Here is a 21,633-nt window from a genome sequence, read left to right on the forward strand (position 1 = left end):
GGGGAGTCCCACACACACACATGCTCTGAATACAGCCCCAGACACACTAGGAATGTCACCAGCACACCCAGTCCTTTCATACAGCCAGTGGGAGCAGCTTGCGAGGGAGTTTATTGGGTGCAGGAGGGAGGGTTGGGCGGGCCAAGGCCTCAGCACCTGTGGGAGCCAGCAGGGGGCTGCCAGTCAAAGGGCTTTGCTCTCACACCTGTAACACCTGGGTGTGACTCCGCAGCCGTGAGTGTGACACGGGGGCCAGGGCACGAGGAGCCAGTCCTGGGGCTGCCCCGACTCACTCCCGGAGTCGCCGCTTGAGGCCTGGGCTAACGAACGGAAGAAGCTAAAAGGGGGTGGGGGCTGTGAGGGGTGCAGAGCGATGTGGAGGGAGGCACTTCACTGCCTGCAAACTTCTTTAACCTGGGCACCAGCATCCTGCTCTGATAGCAACCAAACCCAGCACAGGCAGGAGCTCCCGGAGGGCAGAGGATGATACAAGAGCCCAGAGCTGGGGCAGGGTGCGGGGAAGACGGAGAGGAGGTTTTCTCTTGCACTCAGTGCAGCATGTCAGAGTGGCTGCCTGTGGGCAGGTGGCGTGCGGCTGCTTTGGTGCAAGGAGCAGCTGGAGACTCTGCTGTGACACCAACACCAGGAGAGCCCCCTGCTTACCCCAGGGCCAGAGCCCCCCTCCCCATCTCCTCCCGGTGGGGTGGGATGTTCTGTAGCAGGAGAGTGAGTCTGGTCCAGGGTCCCACCCGACAGGCTGCTCACACCAGGGAGGTTTGCTGGGGTCTCTGGTTCTGTCCCCAAACACAGTCCAGTCCCGGCTGCCCCTCCCGTTCTCACTGATTTTCTCTTCTGCTGTTAGTTCCTGGAAACGGAATAGAAGCTCCAAGGGATGGTGCATGATGCCAGCCGACAATCACAGCGTTTTTACCCCCGTCACCTTCATCCTGACTGGCATCCCTGGTACTGAAGAGTCTCAGGTCTGGCTCGCCATCCCCTTCTGTCTGATGTACGTTGCGGCGCTTCTGGGGAACTCTCTCCTCCTGTTCATCATAGCGACAGAACGAAGCCTCCATGAGCCCATGTACCTTTTCCTCTCCATGCTGGCTGCTGCTGATCTGCTGTTATCCACCACCACAGTGCCCAAGATGCTGGCCTTGTTCTGGTCCAGGGCAGGGGAAATTTCTTTTGCTGCCTGCCTCACTCAGGCATTCTTCATCCATGTCAGTCTTACCGCCGAGTCAGGCATCCTGGTGGCCATGGCGTTTGATCGGTACGTTGCCATCTGCAACCCCCTGAGATACACCACCCTGCTCTCCAAGCCTGTGATCGGGAAGATCGGGCTGGCGGTTCTCACAAGGAGCGTCAGCGTCTTTGTCCCTCACATCTTTCTCGTGAAGTGGCTGAGGTTCAGCAGAACCAACCTCCTGCCTCACACCTATTGTCAGGAATTGGCCATGGCCCGGCTGGCCAGTGACGACATCACAGTCAACATGTGGTACAGCAGAGCGGTGGGGATTTTTGCATTTGGCTTGGACGCTGTGCTCATTGCTGTGTCTTACGTGCTGATCCTCAGGGCCGTCTTCAAGCTCCCATCTAAGGGCCCCCGGCTCAAGGCTCTGCGCACCTGCGGCTCCCACGTCTGTGTCATCCTGATATTCTACATGTCGTCTTTTTTCTCTTATTTCACAAACCAGTTTGGACACATTGTCCCAGGTTATATTCTCAACCTCCTGGCCAACAGCCATGTTCTCCTTCCCCCCATGTTAAACCCCATCATTTATGGGGTGACAACAAAAGAGATCCTGAAACGGGTGATCAATTTGTGTTGTTGATGCTACAGGTTAAGCTCCCTGTACCACTAAAGGAGACAGCAGGAAATGCCTTGGGAGATGGAGATTAAAGCCAGGTTTTCATTGGCACAACAGGGGTGTGGTTACACTAGACTTCACCTGTGTTAGCTTGAAAGTTTGCCTCCGTCACCAACAGATTTTGCTGCAATCGAAGCTATTTCTTCATCCATTCTGTGTCTCTTAGCTCCTGGGACTGGCAAGGCTGTAATCACACTGCCCGCTCTGCCAAAGGCAGCCTGACCAAGTGAGTCTTTCTGTAAGCTGAAGGGAACAAACAAATGAAGAAAAGCAAAATTGCCCAGGGAGAGAGCACTGTGTGGGTTCAGTTGTACCAGGAAAACGGGATGTGCCTGGAATGAGACTGGTTCTCATAAAACCAAACAGAAAAGAGACAGAAGCACCATAGAATCATAGAACCATAAAGCTGGAAGAGACCTCAGAAGGTCATCAAGTCCAGCTCCCTTTGCTCCAAAGCATGTACAAGTCCTCGAAACTGACATAACTGAGTAAATGTTGACAGAGGCTGGACCAAGCTGAGCCAGAAAAATAGGATGAACCTGGAATAGGATTGCCCTAGAACAGGAATTCCCTGCAATAGGATCGCTTCTCAATTAACCTTCCAGAAAAGAGATAATACAGAGAAATTGGGAGTAGGGCTCCGTTATGGCACAGTCAAATTAATAAGAACATACGAGCAGCCAGACTGGGTCAGAGCAAAAGTCCATCTAGCCAAGTATCCCGTCTGCCGACAGTGGCCAATGCCAGATGCCCCAGAAGGAGGGAACAGAAACAGGGATGATCCCTCTCCTGTCAGCCATTCCCAGCCTCTGACAAAAAAGACTAGGGTTTGAAAACTCCTCCTAAACCCTAAGAGCTAGGACCACCAAATCCAGCATGCAGAAAACGAGACGAAAACGTTGTTGGAAACCAAATTACCTATAGACTTTTCTTGTTAAAACACGGGGTTGAAAAAACACACTTGAGGGAATTCCCATTTCAGAAAAAAAATACCAAAAGTGGAAATGGGAAGTGTTAACTATCCCTTTTGTTAAGAAAGCCAAAGCCAAAATTAACTTCATAAAAATAAACCTGCATTTTTGGAAAACACAGTCATTTAAATAAAACGTGTACATTTCCTTTTATATTACAGTGAACAACAACAACAACCACCCTTCATGCAGTAAGGCTACGTCTGCACTGCACACAGTTTTGGGATAGGAAATAGCTATTCTGCGTCTTTGGAATGTGCCCGTTCTTTCGAAATCTAACGGGCTCGCTATTCCGACATCCTTGTAAACCTCTTTCCACCAGGACCTAGGGACATTTCAGAACATCGTGTTATTAGAGACAGCGCCACATTTTGAAATCAGCTATTTTGAAATTGACTTGAAATAAGTGACGCAATTTGCGTAGCTCACATTGTGTAGGTTATTCCAAGCTGCGGGATCTTAGACTGTACAGGACCCTGCTTTGTGCCAGGGGGTACAATCTGGGGTTTACCCTCCTGAGGGGGCCTGTGCCTGAGAAGCGGAGGGGGCCAGATCTGTGGCCTTCCCGTGGAAGGGCTGGGCAGTGAGCCTGTGAGCAGAAGCAGCTGGGGGTGTCCCTGCCTGTGAGCAGGGGGCGGGGCTGGGGCCTAGGGAGGGCTTGGCGGCTGGTCACAGCAGATCAGTGGAACAGGGAACCCAGGGTCAGGTGAGCTCAGCAATACCCCTCTTCCAGGTGGCACCCTGAGGGGCGGGGGAAATCCATCCCAGTGGTACCAGGTACTTTAGATCATCTCTCTATATATGGATAGCAACTTTCAGATTCCTGACAGTGGTTTCCAAAGACGCTGGAGAGAGGCTGTTCTCCGGCGTGGCAGATGCAGAACGAGGAGCGATGGGCTCAAGTTGCAGCGGGGCAGGTCTAGGTTGGAGATTAGGAAAAACTCTTTCCCTAGGAGGGTGGGGAAGCGCAGGGCTGGGTTCCCTGGGGAGGGGTGGAATCTCCATCCCTAGAGGTGTTTAAGTCCCGGCTTGACCAAGCCCTTGCTGGGATGATGGAGTCGGGGTTGGGCAGGGGGCTGGACTTGGTGACTCCTGAGGCCTCTTCCTGCTCTGGGATTCTGTGGTTATAGGTGCATTTGGGATTATTTGTTATCAATACTGAATTTCATCTGCCCTTGTGTTTCCCAGTCACTCGGTTTGGGGGGGGTCCTTTGTCACTGGTCCCATTGAGCATCGCATATACCTGTCTTGAAAGATATTTTTTACCTTCTGCAAATGTTGCTACTTCACTGTCCACCGGCATTCCCTGTTCATTAGTGAACATGTGGAACAGCAGAGAGCCCAGGACAGACCCATGGGGGGACCCTGCTGTTACCTCACCCCGTTGTGAAAACTGACCATTTCTTCCTGCCCTTTGTTTCCTGTTCATTCACCAGTAAGTGACCCAGGAGAGGACCCGCCCTCTTCTCCCAGGACAACTTCCTTTGCTAAGCGCCTTTGGTGAGGGACTTGTCAGAGGATTCCGGGAAGTCCAAGGACCCCACAGCCAGTGGGTCCCCCGTGTCCACACGCTGGTTCACCCCATCAGAGATCTCTAGTCGCCTGTGGGGCCTGGTTACTCCTCACAGTAGACGTGTAACCACAACGTGCTGCGTTTGCCTCCCCAGCTCATTGGGGATTCCTGTCTCTAGCAGCTGCAGGTGGGCCAGGCAATTGTCCCTTCAGACCTTCACCACATCAGACTGGGAAGGTCCCTTGGCCGACGAGGAAATGTCTTCGGGCAGAGTGAGGGGGGTGGCTGATGGCTCTGGGACAGGGCGTCACACCCAGCGGCTGCCCACGGTGTCAGGGCATCTGTAGAGCCTGGTTGGGCTCAGGGTCTCTCGGTCTTGGGGAAGAGAGGCAGAGTGATATTAACACACCCTATTACTCAGCAGCTTTGGCTTAGCTTCCCGCTGCTCCAGCTGTAGGTCACTGACGGACAGGAGAAAACTGATCCTTCCTGTCCCCCAGACCCGCCCTGTGACCCTGGAGTAAAAGGTCCCCATGGCCAGGAGATGCAGACCCTGGATGAAATGCACATGCTGTGAATGGGGACTAGGATTTGGGGGGGTCTGAGTCCTATCTCCAAACTCTGATATTGCCCTGCTGGATAACCCTGGGAAAATCAAGTCACCGCCCTGTGCCTCAGTTTTCTCATCTGTAAAATGGGCAGAAGTACAGGCCTCAACAGGTCACCTAATCCAGTGCTCTGCATTCACAGCAGGACTCAGTGCTACCGAGTCCATTCCTGACAGGTGTTTGTCCGACCTGCCCTGCAGAATGACCGGGATTCCACAGCCTCTCTAGGCAATTGATTCTCGTTGTTAACCACCCTGAGAGGCAGGAAGTGTTTCCTAATGTCCAACCTAAACTTCCCTTGCTGCTTGGTCAGTCACCAGAGATTGGTAAGAATTTTTCTCCCTTTTCTTCTAGTACCAGACATCTGTCATCATGTCCCTTCTCAGTCTCCCTTTTCTAATCTAAACAAACCTTTTTTTTTTTCAGTCTTCCCAGATAGGTCCTATTTGTGTTGCTCTTCTCTGCACTTTTTCCAGTTTTTCCACATCTTTCCTGGAATGTGGCGCCCAGGACTGAGCACAGTACTCTAGGTGGCTGTGTCTGGACTACACCTCTCTATTGACAGAGAGATGTAGATTAGGCATGTCGAAATTGCTAACGAAGCAAAGATTTAAATATCCTGCCCTTCATTAGCATAAACATGATCATCACTTTTTTTCAAAACGGAGCTTTTTGGAAAAAAAAATGGAAGTCTAGATGCGGAGCTGTTGAAAATAAACCCTTTTTCGACAGATCCTGTAAAACTCATTTTTTGAGGAATACAGGATCTGTCAAAAAAGAGTTTATTTTTGACAGAGCCGCGTCTAGAATGCTGGTTTTTTTGTTTTTTGTTTTTTTTCAAAAAAGCCCCGTTTTGGAAAAAAGAGGCAGCCATGTTTATGCTAATGAAGCGTGGGATATTTAAATCCCTGCTTCATTAGCAATTTTGACGTGCTTGATTTGCGTCCCTCTGTCTTCTCGTGTCTTACTTACAACGCTCCTGCTCATACACACCAGAAAGATGTCTGTTCTTCTTGCAATTGTGTCACACAGTTGACTCACACAGTAGAGTATTGATTATCCGACCTAAATGGGACCGGAGGATGGTCGGATAGCAGAAATGTCAGATAATACGGATAATTCTTTTAATTTTATAATTTTGCCCTTTGTAATACCTTGCAGGGTCCAGTTCTAAACCTCCTGAATCTATCATCTTGACCAGCCCTTGTATTTCTCCCCATCAGCCCTCGCCCTGCGCCACTCCACATCCCCCAGCGATGATTTTCCAAAGTTGTGTGGGGATTGCCTGAGCCGTGAGTCAGGGCAAGGCGCTCAAAGCTTTCCCGGGAACAGGAAAAAAATGACTTTGCCCATGGCGAATTCTTCAGCCACATGAGGGTGCTGCAGATTGGACAACCAGAGCTCCCACTCAGCCCTAAAAAAGGGAAAAGGAAAGAGGAAAGCAAGGCCATTGTGGTGTGAAGTGTCCCTGTCCTGTCGGATAAAACGGAATGTTGGATAAAACGGAATGTCGGATAAACGAGACTGTTCTGTATTTCGTTTTTCATAGAATCATAGAACATGAGAACTGGAAGGGACCTCGAGAGGTTACCAAGCCCAGTCCTCTGCCCCCTGCTTTTGTAAACTGTGACCCCAGATCCCTTTCTGCTGTTCTCCTCCCTGGGCAGCCATTTCCCATGTTGTACGTGTGCGACTGAGTGTTCCTCCCTGAGTAGTGGCTTGTTGAATTTCATCCTATTTACTTCAGACCATTTCTCCAATTTATCCAGATCATTTTCAATTATGACCCTGTCCTCCCAAGCACTGCCAACCCCCGTCAGCTTGATACGTTCCACAAACTTTACAAGTGAGCAGTCTACGCCATTGTCTAAATCATCGATGAATATCATAGAACACTAGAACTAGAAGGGGCCTCGAGAGGTCATCAACTCCAGTCCTTGCCCTCACGGCAGGACCAAGCACCATCTGACCATCCCTGACAGGTGTCTGTCCAACCCGCTCTTACATATCTCCAGTGATGGAGATTCCACAACCCCCTAGGAAATTATTCCAGAGTTTAACCACTGTGACAGGTAGGAAGTTTTTCAAGATACTGAACAGAACTGTAGGGCTATGTCTAGACTGCAGGCTTCTTTCGAAAGAGGCTCTTTCAAAAGCATCTTTCGAAAGAGCATCTTTCGAAAGATTGCGTCTAGACAGCAGGCGGATCTTTCGAAAGAGAAATCCGCTTTTTCGAAAGAGAGCACCCAGCGAGTCTGGATGCTCTCTTTCGAAGACGGCCTCTTTACATTGAAGAACGCCTTCTTTTGAAAGAGGAACTTTCGAAGGAAGGCGTTCTTCCTCGTGAAACGGGGTTTACTGCCATCGAAAGAAAAGCCGCGTTCTTTCGAAATAATTTCGAAAGAACGCGGCTTGAGTCTGGACGCAGGGGAAGTTTTTTCGGGAAAAGGCTACTTTTCCCGAAAAACCCCCTGAGTCTGGACACGGCCTAAGTGTGAGGATACGGCCTTTTTCTGTAGCCATAGCGTAGGGCCTAAAGCCAAAGGCCTTCCTCTGCAGACAGAAGGAAGGAGCAGCCACCATTAGCAGAGAAGCGGGGAATTAAATCCTCTATCCATATAAATTACATTACAATGGTGTAATATCAGGCTGTGACTTCCTTGGCCCACAATACTGGCTGCCCATGCCCTAGGGCAGTGGTTCTCAACTGTCAGGGTGGTGAAACATTGGAATAAATTGCCCCGGGAAGCTGTGGAATCCCCATCTCTGGAGATATTTAGAGCAGTTTGGACAGACACCTGTCAGGGATGGTCTAAGTGCTTGGTCCTGCCGTGACGGCAGGGAAGTGGACTCAATGACCTCTTGAGGTCCCTGCCAGTTCTAGGACTCTCTGATTCTGTTTGCACACAATGTACATTCGATATTGGATGGGTAAACAGTCCATTAGACTTGTGTGAGGTGTAGAGAGTTTCTCAGTTCTCAGCTGCGAGTTTTTTTGCTAAGGACAGGACACATTTTGTCAGGTGTTTCAGTATCACAAGGGCCTTTCTAAGTAACCTACAAAAGGAGACAGGCTCAGACACAGCCATGGAGGGGAAAGGGTTAATTCTTGGCTGTTGTTTTCCACCTGAGTCAGTCTCAGAGGCCAGGTCCTGGGGGCTCCCTGCTGGCTCCGAGCCCCCGCTGGGATTCCCAGGGCTGCTGTATAAACACCCCTGTCCCTCAGCCCTGCGCAGTGCGGCTTCCCCATCCCTGCAGCGCCCTGTGCCCAGGCAGCGATCGCTCATCCCGGCCGGGGCAGGAGCCTGGTGAGTCCTGGGCAGGGCAGGGATCTGCCCCGGGGCGGCTGGAAACCCCTGGCCCCTAGGAAATGTGGGAAGGGGGGTTGGCTGGAACAGGGCTGCCTCCCTCGCACTGCAGGGCAGCACGGCAGCCCCTGGCCCTGAGCAAACGCCCCTGGCCCGGAGCGGAGGGGCAGTGTCAGGCCGCGGGTGTGGGTGACACTGCCCCTCACCCACAGCAGTCAGGGGGGTGCTGGCTGTGGGGCTGGGAGCAGGGGCTGATTGTGACCAATGCTCCCCTCCTGCCGCTGCAATTCTCTGTGGCAGGCGACGGGCAGAGCTGGGCTGGTAGGGTTGGTGCAGCCGTATGGCTGAGGTGAGTAACTGCAGATGCTCCGTGCCCAAAGGGGTAGCTCTCTGGCTGGGGTAGGTCAGTGGCGCATGGGGCGAGATGCTGAGTGATGTTCGGTGGCCGGGGTGGGGCTCTCTCTGCGCTGCCCCCGCTCTGCACCCCCAGCCGGCCCAGGAGACCTGGAGCAAACCGCCCAGGGAGCGCAGGGTCTGTCAGGGTACGACGGCGCCTGACCAGGGCTACTGTCCATGAGGCAGAGACCTAGCTACACGCTGACCCTCGGAGGGAGCTGGGAGCGGTCCGGGGCCTGGTGCCTGTTGGACATCTCTGCCCATCACTCCCGCCCTGCCCGTGTCTCTCGGTGGGTCGGCCTGTCCCTGGGCTCGGTGGGGAACGTGCGGGTAGCGAAACGCTCTGCTCCCGCCCCGCAGCGATGTGTGTGTGAGCGCTCTGCGCCCTGCAACCCTTCGCCATGGGCGTGTCTTCATTCAATACTTCATTCTTTTATAAAAGCGTTCTGGCGGGCTGCAAAAAATTTCGATCGGGCCGCATGAGGCCCTCCAAACGCCAGTCTGACATGCCTGTGCTAGACCTCCCCTGGTTCAGGACATTCTGTTTCAGTACTGACCCTATTGCCAAGGGTGCTGGACCCGTAGCACATCTGTATCTCCCAGCTTCTGCCATTTCCACTCCAGAGCATCTTACAAGGTGGCTTTTAACCACCAATGCTGATGCCCAAATGAATCGGTTATTCGTTAAGGTGCCACAGGACCTCTCACTGGTTTTGCAGAGACGGACTAACAAGGTGACCCTGCTGAGACTCCTTCCTCAAATATTTCCACAGACTGGTTCAGATTTCCCGCCTGGTCTTTCTCAGTTGGCTGGACTCCCTGGCACAGCCTGTGCCATAAGATAACAGTCTAGAGTTCATCTCTCCTGGGTCCGTATTTCATCCACTTCTCCTCATTCTGGCTCTCTCCACCACTCCCTCGACACCCTTCCTTTTTTTCTCCAATACACCTTGTAAATGCAGTTGGGTTTCATTATTCTGCACTTTTGTTTTATGCGATGTATAAAGGAAGTTGTGGTAGTGAAACCTGATGCTTCTAAAAGAGTTAAAATGTTGGAGTCATGAGAAAATAGCTCTGAAAAGCCCGGTAAAAACTACGCTAGTCATGCTTGCTAAAGCAGAGTGCTCATCAGGAGACAGCAATGCACCTGCTCACAGACAACGGCGAGCATTAAGCAGTAAATCATCTCACTTCGTACAACGGAGAAGGACACAATAATGAAGATGAATGTCTGTGCAATGCTTGCAAATGTAGAGTTGGTTTTTATAAAAGATTTGGTACGAATTCCATTGCTAACAACCGAGCTAATGTCTGCATTCAGTTGGGCTAGAGGGAACAAGAGACATGGAAAACAAAATCACTGTATTGTGTGGACTAATCTGCACAATTCAACTTCTGTGCTAAGACAGACAAAAGAGGATGCACAAGAGCCCAGTCGCAGAGGGGGGACTGTCCAGGCTCTTGCACCCAGTGCAGCATGTCAGAGTGGCTGCCTGTGGGCAGGTGGCGTGCGGCTGCTCTGGGTGCAAGGAGCAGCTGGAGATTCTGCTGTGACACCAACACCAGGAGAGCCCCCTGCTTACCCCAGGGCCAGACCCCCCCATCTCCTCCCGGTGGGGTGGGGATGTTCTGTAGCAGGAGAGTGTGTCTGGTCCATGGTCCCACCCGACAGGCTGCTGTCACACAATGAATATTTGCTGGTGTCTCTGATTCTGTCCCCAAACACAGTCCAGTCCCGGCTGCCCCTCCAGGTCTCACTGATTTTCTCTTCTGTTGTTAGTTTCTAGAACCCGAATAGAAGCTCCAAGGGATGGTGCGTGATGCCAGCCGACAATCACAGCGTTTTGGGCCCTGCCACCTTCATCCTGACTGGCATCCCCGGTACGGAGGAGTCTCAAGTCTGGACTGCCATCCCCTTCTGTCTGATGTACGTTGCGGCGCTTCTGGGGAACTCTCTGCTCCTCTTCATCATAGCAACAGAACGAAGCCTCCATGAGCCCATGTACCTTTTCCTCTCCATGCTGTCCACTGTTGATCTGCTGTTGTCAACGAGTACAGTGCCCAAGATGCTGGCCGTGTTCTGGTTCAGGGCAGGGGAAATTTCTTTTGCTGCCTGCCTCACCCAGATGTTCTTCATGCATGTCAGTCTTACCGCCGAGTCAGGCATCCTGCTGGCCATGGCGTTTGATCGGTACGTTGCCATCTGCAACCCCCTGAGATACACCACCCTGCTCACCAAGCCTGTGATCGGGAAGATCGGGCTGGCGGTTCTCACAAGGAGTGTCGGCGTCTTTTTTCCTTACGTTTTTCTCCTGAAACGGCTGAAATTTTGCACAACCAACCTCCTGCCTCACACCTACTGCCAGGAATGGGCCATCGCCCGGCTGGCCTGTGACGATGTCACAGTCAATTTCTGGTATGGTGTAGCTGTGGCTATTTTAGCAATTGGCTTGGATGCTGTGCTCATTTCTGTGTCTTACATGCTGATCCTCCAGGCCGTCTTCCGACTGCCCGTTAAGGATGCCCGGCTCAAGGCTCTGCACACCTGTAGCTCCCACGTCTGTGTCATCCTGATATTCTACATCTCATCTTTGTTCTCCTATTTCGCACACGAATTTGGGCACATTGTCCCCGGTTCTATTCTCAATCTTCTGGCCAACAGCCATGTGCTCGTTCCCCCCATGCTAAACCCTGTCATTTATGGGGTGACCACAAACAAGATCCTGAAATGTTTAATCAAGGTGTTTAATCCGTGGTGCAGCAAAAGCTTCCTGCAGAGCTAAAGGAAGCAACAGAACATTAAAGCCAAGTTTTCATTTGAACTGTATTATATCTAGTGATAGAGATGTAGCCGTGTTAGTCTGGGGTAGCTGAAGCAAAATGCAGGACAATGTAGCACTTTAAAGACTAACAAGATGGTTTATTAGATGATGAGCTTTCGTGGGCCAGACCCACTTCCCCAGATCAAATAATGGAAGAAAACAGTCACAACCATATATACCAATATCTACTATATCTAGTATTATATCTACTCAGTGTGGACTCCCAGGCCTTTTCCCGAAAAAACTTCCCCTGCGTCCAGACTCAAGCCGCGTTCTTTCGAAATTATTTCGAAAGAACGCGGCTTTTCTTACAATGGCAGTAAACCTCAATTTACGAGGAAGAACGCCTTCTTTCAAAAGTTCCTCTTTCGAAAGAAGGCGTTCTTCAATGTAAATAGGCCGTCTTCGAAAGAGAGCATCCAGACTCGCTGGGTGCTCTCTTTCGAAAAAGCGGATTTCTCTTTCGAAAGATCCGCCTGCAGTCTAGACGCGATCTTTCGAAAGAGCCTCTTTCGAAAGAAGCCTGCAGTCTAGACATAGCCCCACTGTGTTAGCCTGAACAGCAAATGGTGCAGTAACAGGTGTTTCCTCAGCCACCCTCTCTCACTTACATCCTAAGGCTGAAATAGCTTCACCCACAATTTGCATTTCCACACAAGTCAGCCAGACCAAAGGATTCTTGTTCTAAGTTGAAGGGCGGGAGGGGGAAATAAAGGAAGAAAAAGGAGAGACAAAAATCTCCACGAGAGAGAGCACGGTGTGCACACCTCCTCTCTGAGACGCTGCATTGGAGCTGAAACCAAAAAGACAACAAAAAGCAGCAACAAAAGTGGCCAGGTATTGAGCCAATGGGAGGTGCACTTGACTGCAGTGTGGGAGAGAGGGATCCGGGTTCAGCTTTTGTCACAGGGTTCGAACTAGCGGGGTAGTGTAGACATACCCAGACTCCCCGTGTCCTTTGGGGGAGTTCCTTTCCTGCTCAGTTCCCTCAGGGCGGCTGTGTCTACACTGGGCCACTTATTCCGGAAAAGCAGACGCTTTTCCGGAATAATCTGCGAGCTGTCTACACTGGCCCCTTGCATTTCCGGAAAAGCACTGACGATCTACTGTAAAATTGTCAGTGCTTTTCCGGAAAAACTATGCTGCTCCCACTTGGGCAAAAGTCCTTTTCCAGAAAAACTGTTCCGGAAAAGGGGCAGTGTAGACAGCCCAAAAGTCTTTTCCGGAAAAAAGCCCCGATAGTGAAAATGACGATCGGGGCTTTTTTCCAGAAAAGCGCGTCTACATTGGCCACAGACGCTTTTCCGGGAAAAGGGCTTTTCCGGAAAAGCATCCTGCCAATGTAGACACTCTTTTTCCGGAAATACTTATAACGGAAAACGGTTCTAAGCATTTCCGGAAAAGGGTGCCAGCGTAGACGTAGCCGGCATGTCTGCACGACAGAGGGATTTTTTGAAAAACTTCACTTATCGGCCACACTGCCATCGCACTCTTTTGAAAAATAATCAAAAGAACAGAGGGGTTTTTTTCCGACATTGGTAAACCTCCTTCTACAAGGAAGAAGCCTTTTTCCAAAAGAGCTCTTTCGGACGTGTGTGGACGGAGAAGAGGGAGTTCTTTCACAAGAAGAGGAAAGAGGAAAAAGCACAGGTGCCCTGGCGGCCGCTCCGTCCATAGTAATCACAGCTGACATGAGAGAGAGCGTCCATTCAGTCAGAGCACTATCTGTCGAAAAAACAGATCGCTTTTTTGATGTGCTTCGGCAGTGTGGCCGCTCCTTTCGGAAGTAGTTATTTCAGAAGATCACTTCCGGAAAAAACTTCTTCTGGGAGAAGCCTGCAGTCTAGATGTAGCCTACGTCTCCTCAGGGGACAGCGCCATAAGAGGGGGTGGCTTTGTCTGTGCCATCACAGGCCTCCTGGAGCTGGAGACTCTCCACAGGTAGATGTAGCTGGGGCAACACAGCTCCCCCCCCGCCAACAAACCCAGAGATTCACGGACATTAATGTCATTCATTTGAGCTGAATGACACAGGCCCTGGAGTGTCACCCCCTGTGCTGAGCCCAGTCCCTGTGTGTGGCCAAAGCACCTGCCACCGAGCTGTGGAAACTCCTAAATCCTTCAGTGCCTGGCCGGGCTCAGCCCCCCGCTCCGTAGCCCTGGTCTGTGGCCCGTGGATGCTGCCGGTGGCTGCCTTAGGGCTCCTGTGGCAGGGCTGGCCCCGGCTAAGCCAGGCTGCTCTCGCTCTCTGCCCCACACAGGTAGCTCCCTGGGGGTGCCGGGATGGGGGAGAGTTCAGGGACGCCCTGCTGTGGCGGCAGGGGAGGGGCTCACTGGCCCATGCTCTCGGCTCCCCCCGACAGTGGGAGAGGGGGAGGAGCAGCGTCTCTGGGCGAGAGCCACGTTTGTGCTGCGCCAGAGGGATGTTTCACCAGTGAGGGGAATGGGCTGATTCCTGTAGGGCCTTGGAGGTTCGTTTCACCGTTCGGTTTTCCCTTTTATCCCCACTCTTGGCCCTGCTGCTGGGGAGACGAAATGTCCCAGGAGCACCGAGAACGGGCTGAGCTGGGTCATACCAATGGTTCATCTCATCCCAGCTCCTGTCTCCAGCAGCAGCCTGTGCCACAGATACAGGGGAGTGAACAGAACAGGGCAGCTGTGGGGTGATCCATCCCCTCCCCTCCCCTCCTGGCTTCTGGCATTCAGGGTTTGGGGGGATACTGAGAACATGAGGCTGGATCCCCAGCCCTCCTGGCTATTAGTCACTGATGGACCTTGTCATGGATGGGAGCGGTACTTCCCTGTCTGGACATCGCAGCCGTTCAGCCAACTCAATTGCCTCTAGGGGTTAAACTGCAGACAGTGGATCTTAGAGCATCTCCCTGAATGTTTAGGAAGCAGGGAATGCAGGAGCCAGGAGAGCCAATGGAAGCAGAGTGTGAGTTTCCGAATGGGAAGCAGAGGCCTTCCTGCTGCAGGCTGTGTGTGGCCAGAGCAGGGCTGGAGGTCATGAATTAAGCCAGGAACAAGGCTGGAAATATCCAGCAATATCCATGCCCAAGGAAGAACTAACCCTTGGAACAACAGAGATGTGAGTAGAGCAGGGAATGTTTAGCCAGGTGCAATCAGGTTATTTTCTTTATATTTGGGTTTGTGGAATTTCTCTGTGCTGAGCATTTGTGACCCCCCCTCCCCCCCGCACCTCCGCTTTTCCCCCATATGCTGTAACCTTTAATCTGAATCCCAGGGAAGCAATTTCCTGTGTTTTTAATCGTTCTTTTTTGAGTTGCCCTGGAACACCTAGCAGCCAAGTAATGCTTTACCAAGTACGTCTTCTTTGTTTTCTTAATAAAATTCATATTTTTAAGACCATGATTTGATTCCTGTGCCCTAGAAGGCAGGAGCTTCTGTGTGCACATGCCAAACATTGCACAGTCTGTTATTAAGAAGTTACAGGTTTTTTAAGCTCTCTCCAGAGGGAGAGTTAAAGGGCTTGTGGGTACTCCACAGGAATCCCCTAATATGTTTTCTGGGCTCCCAAAGGGGTTTTTGCAATTGGGTAGTGGCAGCGACACCAGTTCAAGATCAAGGATACGTGATCTTGGAGAGCTTTTAAGCAGAAGCCTGTAGTGACAGGGTGTTTTAAAGTCTTCATCAGACCCCACCTTGTGCACTTAAAGTGTCAGAGCAGGGGACAGCATACACAGACCTATTCTCCATCATCTTACCTACTTCTTTTTTCATCCCAGTTATCCATTTATCGAGTTCTTTTTATAACCTAGTTGGATTTGTGTCCATCACAATATCCCCTGGCAATGAGTTCCACAGGTTAGCAGTGTGTTGCATGAAAACCACCTGCATCCTCTTTTTTATACTAAATAAGCTGCCCAATAATTACCTCATGCAACCCCAGGTTTTGTGTTGGATCAAAAAGGGAATCACATTTGGCTATCCGTTTTCTCACACCATTCATGATTGTATAACCCAGAGGCATAGAGACCACTTAAAAAGGGAGAATGAGGTCTGCTCTGCAGCTTTAGCTAAAAGGCAGTCGGCCCCAGGTTCAAACACACCTGCTGACGACAAGGCTCTGTCGGCTCTACAATTCACAGATCTCTATTAGATTCTGCCTCAGCTATTTCTCTCCTAACCTGAACAGTGGGAATCTTTGAAGTCTCTCCTCATACAGAAGCCGTTCCACACCCTTCATCATCTTTGTTGCCCTTCTCTGAACCTTTCCCAGTTACAATATATGATTTTAGGGATGGAACAACCAGCCCTGGACCCAGTATTCCCAGTGGAGAAGTACCAAGGCTTTCTGGAGTAATGTAGGACATATTCTATCCATTTCAGAAATGATGTGAAGAATCTATTCGTTGTTAGAAAAGAACAGGTTACCCAGAGGTGGATGGAGTAAAAGGGCACCTTTATTGCAGCTACTCGTTCTGCCTCAGACCTGCCCAGCCTGGGAAGTGAGCGAGCAACAATTCACCTCAGGTACGTCTTTTGATCCTGATTAGTATGTAAATTTACTTACCAATTACATCACCCTTTAAGCCCTAATTTAGTAATGGGAACACCCATACAATACAGAACCCTAACCGCCCCTGTTAACAGTTAACGGCGTTTTAGTTGATGTCGGCAGTTCTCACATCACACACTCCTCACATCAGTGATAGAAATGTCGCTGTGTGAGTCTGGGGGAGCTGAAGCAGAATGCAGGACAATGTAGCACTTTAAAGACTAACAAGAGGGTTTATTAGGGGATGAGCTTTCGCGGGCCAGACCCACTTCCTCAGATCAAATAGCCACTTACAAGAGGGACAGGAGCAGTGACCCGGACTGGTTATTTCAGGGCGAATGGGGATGGATAAGGGAGTAAAGACGATTGCGCTGATAGCACACAGAGCATTCATGAAAAGTTGCCTCTGTCCTGAGCAAAGCCAACAGAAGCAGGATGCTGTGCCCCAATCACCATCGTTGCAACTACTAAGACCCCTCATTTAACCCTTACGCCCCCCAACATTAGCCTTCTGAACCAAAGCAGAGAGTGAAAGTCCCACGGTAACTCCCAAAGTCCAATTATTGGGTGGTTGTGAGAATGCACCCCATTGTTCTTCAGAGGAATGTGATGATAATATTTTCATTAATCAATGGACTGACGCAAGATTATTTCTGGGAGATGTTTCGGAAAGGTGCCGAGTTACTGAATTGGAGCCTGCTGTGCGTAGGCTGGTATCATTGATAGGGCTGCAATTAGGAACGCCAATACAGGCAGTCCCCGGGTTACATGGATCCGACTTACATCGGATCCCTACTTACAAATGGGGTGAGGCAACCCCGCACTAGCTGCTTCCCCCCAGCAGACAAGGGAGACGCGAAGCTAGCGCCCCCCCCCAGCAGACCAGGGAGACGCAAAGCTAGCGCCCCCCCCAGCAGACCAGGGAGACGCGAAGCTAGCGCCCCCCCCCAGCAGACCAGGGAGACGCGAAGCTAGCGCCCCCCCCAGCAGACCAGGGAGACGCAAAGCTAGCGCCCCCCCCAGCAGACCAGGGAGACACGAAGCTAGCGCCCCCCCCAGCAGACCAGGGAGACGCGAAGCTAGCGCCCCCCCCAGCAGACCAGGGAGACGCGGAGCTAGCGCCCCCCCCAGCAGACCAGGGAGACGCGAAGCTAGCGCCCCCCTCCCCCAGCAGACCAGGGAGACGCGAAGCTAGCGCCCCCCCCAGCAGACCAGGGAGACGCGGAGCTAGCGCCCCCCCCCAGCAGACCAGGGAGACGCGGAGCTAGCGCCCCCCCCCCCAGCAGACCAGGGAGACGCGAAGCTAGCGCCCCCCCCAGCAGACCAGGGAGACGCAAAGCTAGCGCCCCCCCCAGCAGACCAGGGAGACACGAAGCTAGCGCCCCCCCAGCAGACCAGGGAGACGCGAAGCTAGCGCCCCCCCCAGCAGACCAGGGAGACGCGGAGCTAGCGCCCCCCCCCAGCAGACCAGGGAGACGCGAAGCTAGCGCCCCCCTCCCCCAGCAGACCAGGGAGACGCGAAGCTAGCGCCCCCCCCAGCAGACCAGGGAGACGCGGAGCTAGCGCCCCCCCCCCCCCCAGCAGACCAGGGAGACGCGAAGCTAGCGCCCCCCCCCAGCAGACCAGGGAGACACGAAGCTAGCGCCCCCCCCCCCCCCCAGCAGACCAGGGAGACACGAAGCTAGCGCCCCCCCCAGCAGACCAGGGAGACGCGAAGCTAGCGCCCCCCCCCAGCAGACCAGGGAGACGCGAAGCTAGCGCCCCCCCCAGCAGACCAGGGAGACGCAAAGCTAGCGCCCCCCCCAGCAGACCAGGGAGACACGAAGCTAGCGCCCCCCCCCCAGCAGACCAGGGAGACGCGAAGCTAGCGCTCCCCCCAGCAGACCAGGGAGACGCGAAGCTAGCGCCCCCCCCAGCAGACCAGGGAGACACGAAGCTAGCGCCCCCCCCCCCCAGCAGACCAGGGAGACACGAAGCTAGCGCCCCCCCAAGCAGACCAGGGAGACACAAAGCTAGCGCCCCCCCCAGCAGACCAGGGAGACGCGAAGCTAGCGCCCCCCCCAGCAGACCAGGGAGACGCAAAGCTAGCGCCCCCCCAGCAGACCAGGGAGACACGAAGCTAGCGCCCCCCCCAGCAGACCAGGGAGACGCGAAGCTAGCGCCCCCCCCAGCAGACCAGGGAGACGCGAAGCTAGCGCCCCCCCCAGCAGACCAGGGAGACGCGGAGCTAGCGCCCCCCCCAGCAGACCAGGGAGACGCGAAGCTAGCGCCCCCCTCCCCCAGCAGACCAGGGAGACGCGAAGCTAGCGCCCCCCCAGCAGACCAGGGAGACGCGAAGCTAGCGCCCCCCCCCCAGCAGACCAGGGAGACACGAAGCTAGCGCCCCCCTCCCCCAGCAGACCAGGGAGACGCGGAGCTAGCGCCTCCCCCAGCAGACCAGGGAGACGCGGAGCTAGCGCCCCCCCCCAGCAGACCAGGGAGACACGAAGCTAGCGCCCCCCCCCCCCCAGCAGACCAGGGAGACACGAAGCTAGCGCCTCCCCCAGCAGACCAGGGAGACGCGAAGCTAGCGCCCCCCCAGCAGACCAGGGAGACGCGAAGCTAGCGCCCCCCCAGCAGACCAGGGAGACACGAAGCTAGCGCCCCCCCCAGCAGACCAGGGAGACGCGAAGCTAGCGCCCCCCCAGCAGACCAGGGAGACGCGAAGCTAGCGCCCCCCCCCCAGCAGACCAGAGAGATTTGGAGCGGCTTTTCTCAGCAGACACCTCAGCTTGAGAATAAAGGCCTGAGGGAAGTGAGGTGTGGGAGAATAAAACTGAGCTCTGGAGAAATGTTTGGCTAGAGTTTCCCCTACAATATGTACCAGTTCCGACTTACATACATATTCAACTTAAGAACAAACCTACAGTCCCTGTCTTGTACGTAACCCGGGGACTGCCTGTATATAAAAAGGGCTCTAGAGGTGATCTGGCAATTATGGATGGGGAAGTCTATCCTCAGTACCAGGCAAATTAGTTGAAATTAGAGTTAAAAATACTATTGTCTGACACATAGATGATCATAAATTATTTGGGGAAAGTGAACATGGTTTCTGTAACGAGAAATCCTGCCTTACTAATCTATTAGAGTTCTTTGATAGGGTCAGCAAACATGTGGACAAGGGGGAAGCACTGGATATTGTGTACTTACCCTGTCATGCAGCAGCTTTGGCTTAGCTGCCTGCTGCTCCAGCTGTAGGTCACAAACAGACAGGAGAAAACTGATCCTTCCACTCCCCCAGTCCCACTCTGTGGCCCGGGAAGAAAGGGTCCCCATGGCTGGGAGATGCAGACCCTGGATGAAATGCACACGCTGTGAATGGGGACTAGGATTCGGGGGGGGGGGGGGTCTGAGTCCTATCCCCAAACTCTGCTACTGCCCTGCTGGATAACCCTGGGCAAGTCAAGTCACCTCCTCATGCCTCAGTTTCCTCATCTATAAAATGGGAAGAGACATCGACTTAGTCCCAGGTAAATACAAGGCTGAAGAGAAGTAGCCAGCTCTGTCCACTTGTAGAACAACAGCAGGGGCACCACAGTCTCTCAGTCCCCATGAACTGGTGTACTGAGCACAGCTCCCGGTCCCTGCCCCACAACGATCACCCACTTTCCCAGGGGGGCGCCAGTCCTCTCTGCAGTGCTGCCCACGGCGCTGGGAATAACACGCACGTTGGTGGGTGTGGGCAGAATGGAGAGCTCCCTCCCCTCTCTGCGTGCCCCGGGCACGGCCTCTTGTCTGCGCCGGCAGGCAGGGCAGGGCCTCTGCTGTCAGGCTCCGGCAGGGGCCTCCCAGTGGGGCCGGCTGGTGTCCCTGACGTTTTGCACCGATGCCCTTGGGTTGGAGCCGGGCTGGGCAGCCGAGCTGGGCAGAGCATCCCTGGCTGGCCAGGTCCTTCCCGACCCCTAGGACCTGCGTTAGCAATTGGGATGGATCTCAAAGATCTAGGAGCTGCCTGCGCACACATGAATTGTGAGGGGAGAGTTCTTTGCACTCAACAGTGAACTCTCTGCCTGAGGCCTTAGTCCCACAATGAAATTTCTAAATAATGGTCCAAAGCGGAAAGGAAGGAAAAGGGTTAATTCGATGCTGTCGTTTTCCACCTGAGTCAGTCTCAGAGGCCAGGTCCCGGGGGCTCCCTGCTGGCTCCGAGCCCCCGCTGGGATTCCCAGGGCTGCTGTATAAACACCCCTGTCCCTCTGCCCTGCGCAGTGCGGCTTCCCCATCCCTGCAGCTCCCTGTGCCCAGACAGCGATCGCTCATCCCGGCCGGGGCAGGAGCCTGGTGAGTCCTGGGCAGGGCAGGGATCTGCCCCGGGGCGGCTGGACACCCCTGGCCCCCTAGGAAATGTGGGAAGGGGGGTTGGCTGGAACGGGGCTGCCTCCCTCGCACTGCAGGGCAGCACGGCAGCCCCTGGCCCTGAGCAAACGCCCCTGGCCCGGCGCCGAGGGGCAGTGTCAGGCCGCGGGTGCGGGTGACACTGACCCTCGCCCACAGGAGTCGGGGGGGCGCTGGCTGTGGGTCTGGGAGCAGGGGCTGCTTGTGACCGACCTGCCCCTCCTGCCACTGCAATGCTCCATGGCAGGCGACGGGCAGGGCTGGCCTGGCAGGCTTGGTGCAGCTGCAGGGCCGAGGTGGGTGACTGCAGACGCTCTGTGCCCACAGGGGAGTTCTCCGGCGCGGGTAGGTCAGTGGTGCGCAGGGCGAGATGCTGAGTGATGTTTGGCGGTGGGGCTGGTCTCTCTGTGCTGCCCCCGCTCTGCACCCCCAGCCGGCCCAGGGGACCTGGAGCAAACCGCCCAGGACTCTCAGGGTCTGGCAGGGTCAGCAGGCGCCCGGCCGGGGCTACTGTCCATGAGGCAGAGGCCCAGCTACACGCTGCCCCTCTGAGGGAGCCGAGAGCTGCCCGGGGCCTGGTGCCTGTTGGACATCTCTGCCCGTCCCTCCCGCCCGGCCCGTGTCTCTCGGCGGGTCGGCCTGTCCCTGGGCTCGGTGGGGAACGTGCGGGTAGCGAAACGCTCTGCTCCCGCCCCACAGCGATGTGTGTGTGTGAGACTCTGCGCCCTGCAACCCTTCGCCATGGGCGTGTCGGCAACAGCCGCCCCTTTCCTGCCCTGGCCCGGGAGCAGAGCCGGCCTCTGGGGCATGGCCTGGTTTTGCCTCGTATTCACCATGTTTGGACCCTGCTTTAGCCAGGCCTCCTGCCAGGCCCCTGACACCAGCGCCCGTGATCCAGGCCTCTCCCTGCTGCCTTCCCACCTTGTCCTTCATGGGCAGGTGTTCCCCATCGCCCTGGGGGAGCAGAATCTATGGGCTGCGGATGGGCCCATTGCCCAGTTTGCGAACAGGGGCCGCAAACGGGGAGTTTTGAGAGGGAGTTTGGAAGGGGCGTGGGAAGGGGCCGAGGCACACTTGCCATACTTTACAGCTCAGTTTAAAAGTTTTAATCAAAACTTACTGATAGAACTAGAGACCCTCTCAATAACCTAGGTAGCTGTAGGAGAGAAAGCAGGCAGAAGCTCAGCAGCAGAGTGGGGGCTAGCCTGTTTATTACACTCAGTGTAGCATGGATGGTTACCTGCCCTG

The 21,633-nt window shown here is 54.0% G+C and overlaps 2 protein-coding genes across 2 annotated transcripts; both read left to right on the forward strand.

The window, feature by feature from the left end:
* Window positions 1–899: 899 nt before the first annotated feature.
* LOC102443683 (olfactory receptor 52B2-like) lies at window positions 900–3,037 on the forward strand. Its single transcript, XM_075934119.1, has 3 exons — window positions 900–1,825; window positions 1,990–2,097; window positions 3,004–3,037. Exons 1-3 carry the CDS (start codon window positions 900–902, stop codon window positions 3,035–3,037), a joined length of 1,068 nt encoding a protein of 355 aa, XP_075790234.1.
* A 7,450-nt stretch (window positions 3,038–10,487) lies between these two features.
* LOC102443919 (olfactory receptor 52B2-like) lies at window positions 10,488–11,450 on the forward strand. Its single transcript, XM_006129878.2, has one exon. The coding sequence runs from the start codon at window positions 10,488–10,490 to the stop codon at window positions 11,448–11,450; it is 963 nt and encodes a 320-aa protein (XP_006129940.2).
* The last annotated feature ends 10,183 nt before the right edge of the window (window positions 11,451–21,633 follow it).

Source organism: Pelodiscus sinensis, chromosome 1 (genome assembly GCF_049634645.1).
Source record: "Pelodiscus sinensis isolate JC-2024 chromosome 1, ASM4963464v1, whole genome shotgun sequence".
Taxonomy (NCBI): domain Eukaryota; kingdom Metazoa; phylum Chordata; order Testudines; family Trionychidae; genus Pelodiscus; species Pelodiscus sinensis.

Excerpts from the sequence above, each read along its gene's own strand:
- LOC102443683 (XM_075934119.1), top strand. The coding sequence starts at position 900 with ATGATGCCAGCCGACAATCACAGCGTTTTTACCCCCGTCACCTTCATC. Across the intron at positions 1,826-1,989 it reads CTGAAACGGGTGATCAATTT|ATTTTGCTGCAATCGAAGCT; the intron begins GTGTTGTTGATG and ends CGTCACCAACAG. Across the intron at positions 2,098-3,003 it reads GCCAAAGGCAGCCTGACCAA|TGAACAACAACAACAACCAC; the intron begins GTGAGTCTTTCT and ends TTTATATTACAG.
- LOC102443919 (XM_006129878.2), top strand. The coding sequence starts at position 10,488 with ATGCCAGCCGACAATCACAGCGTTTTGGGCCCTGCCACCTTCATCCTG.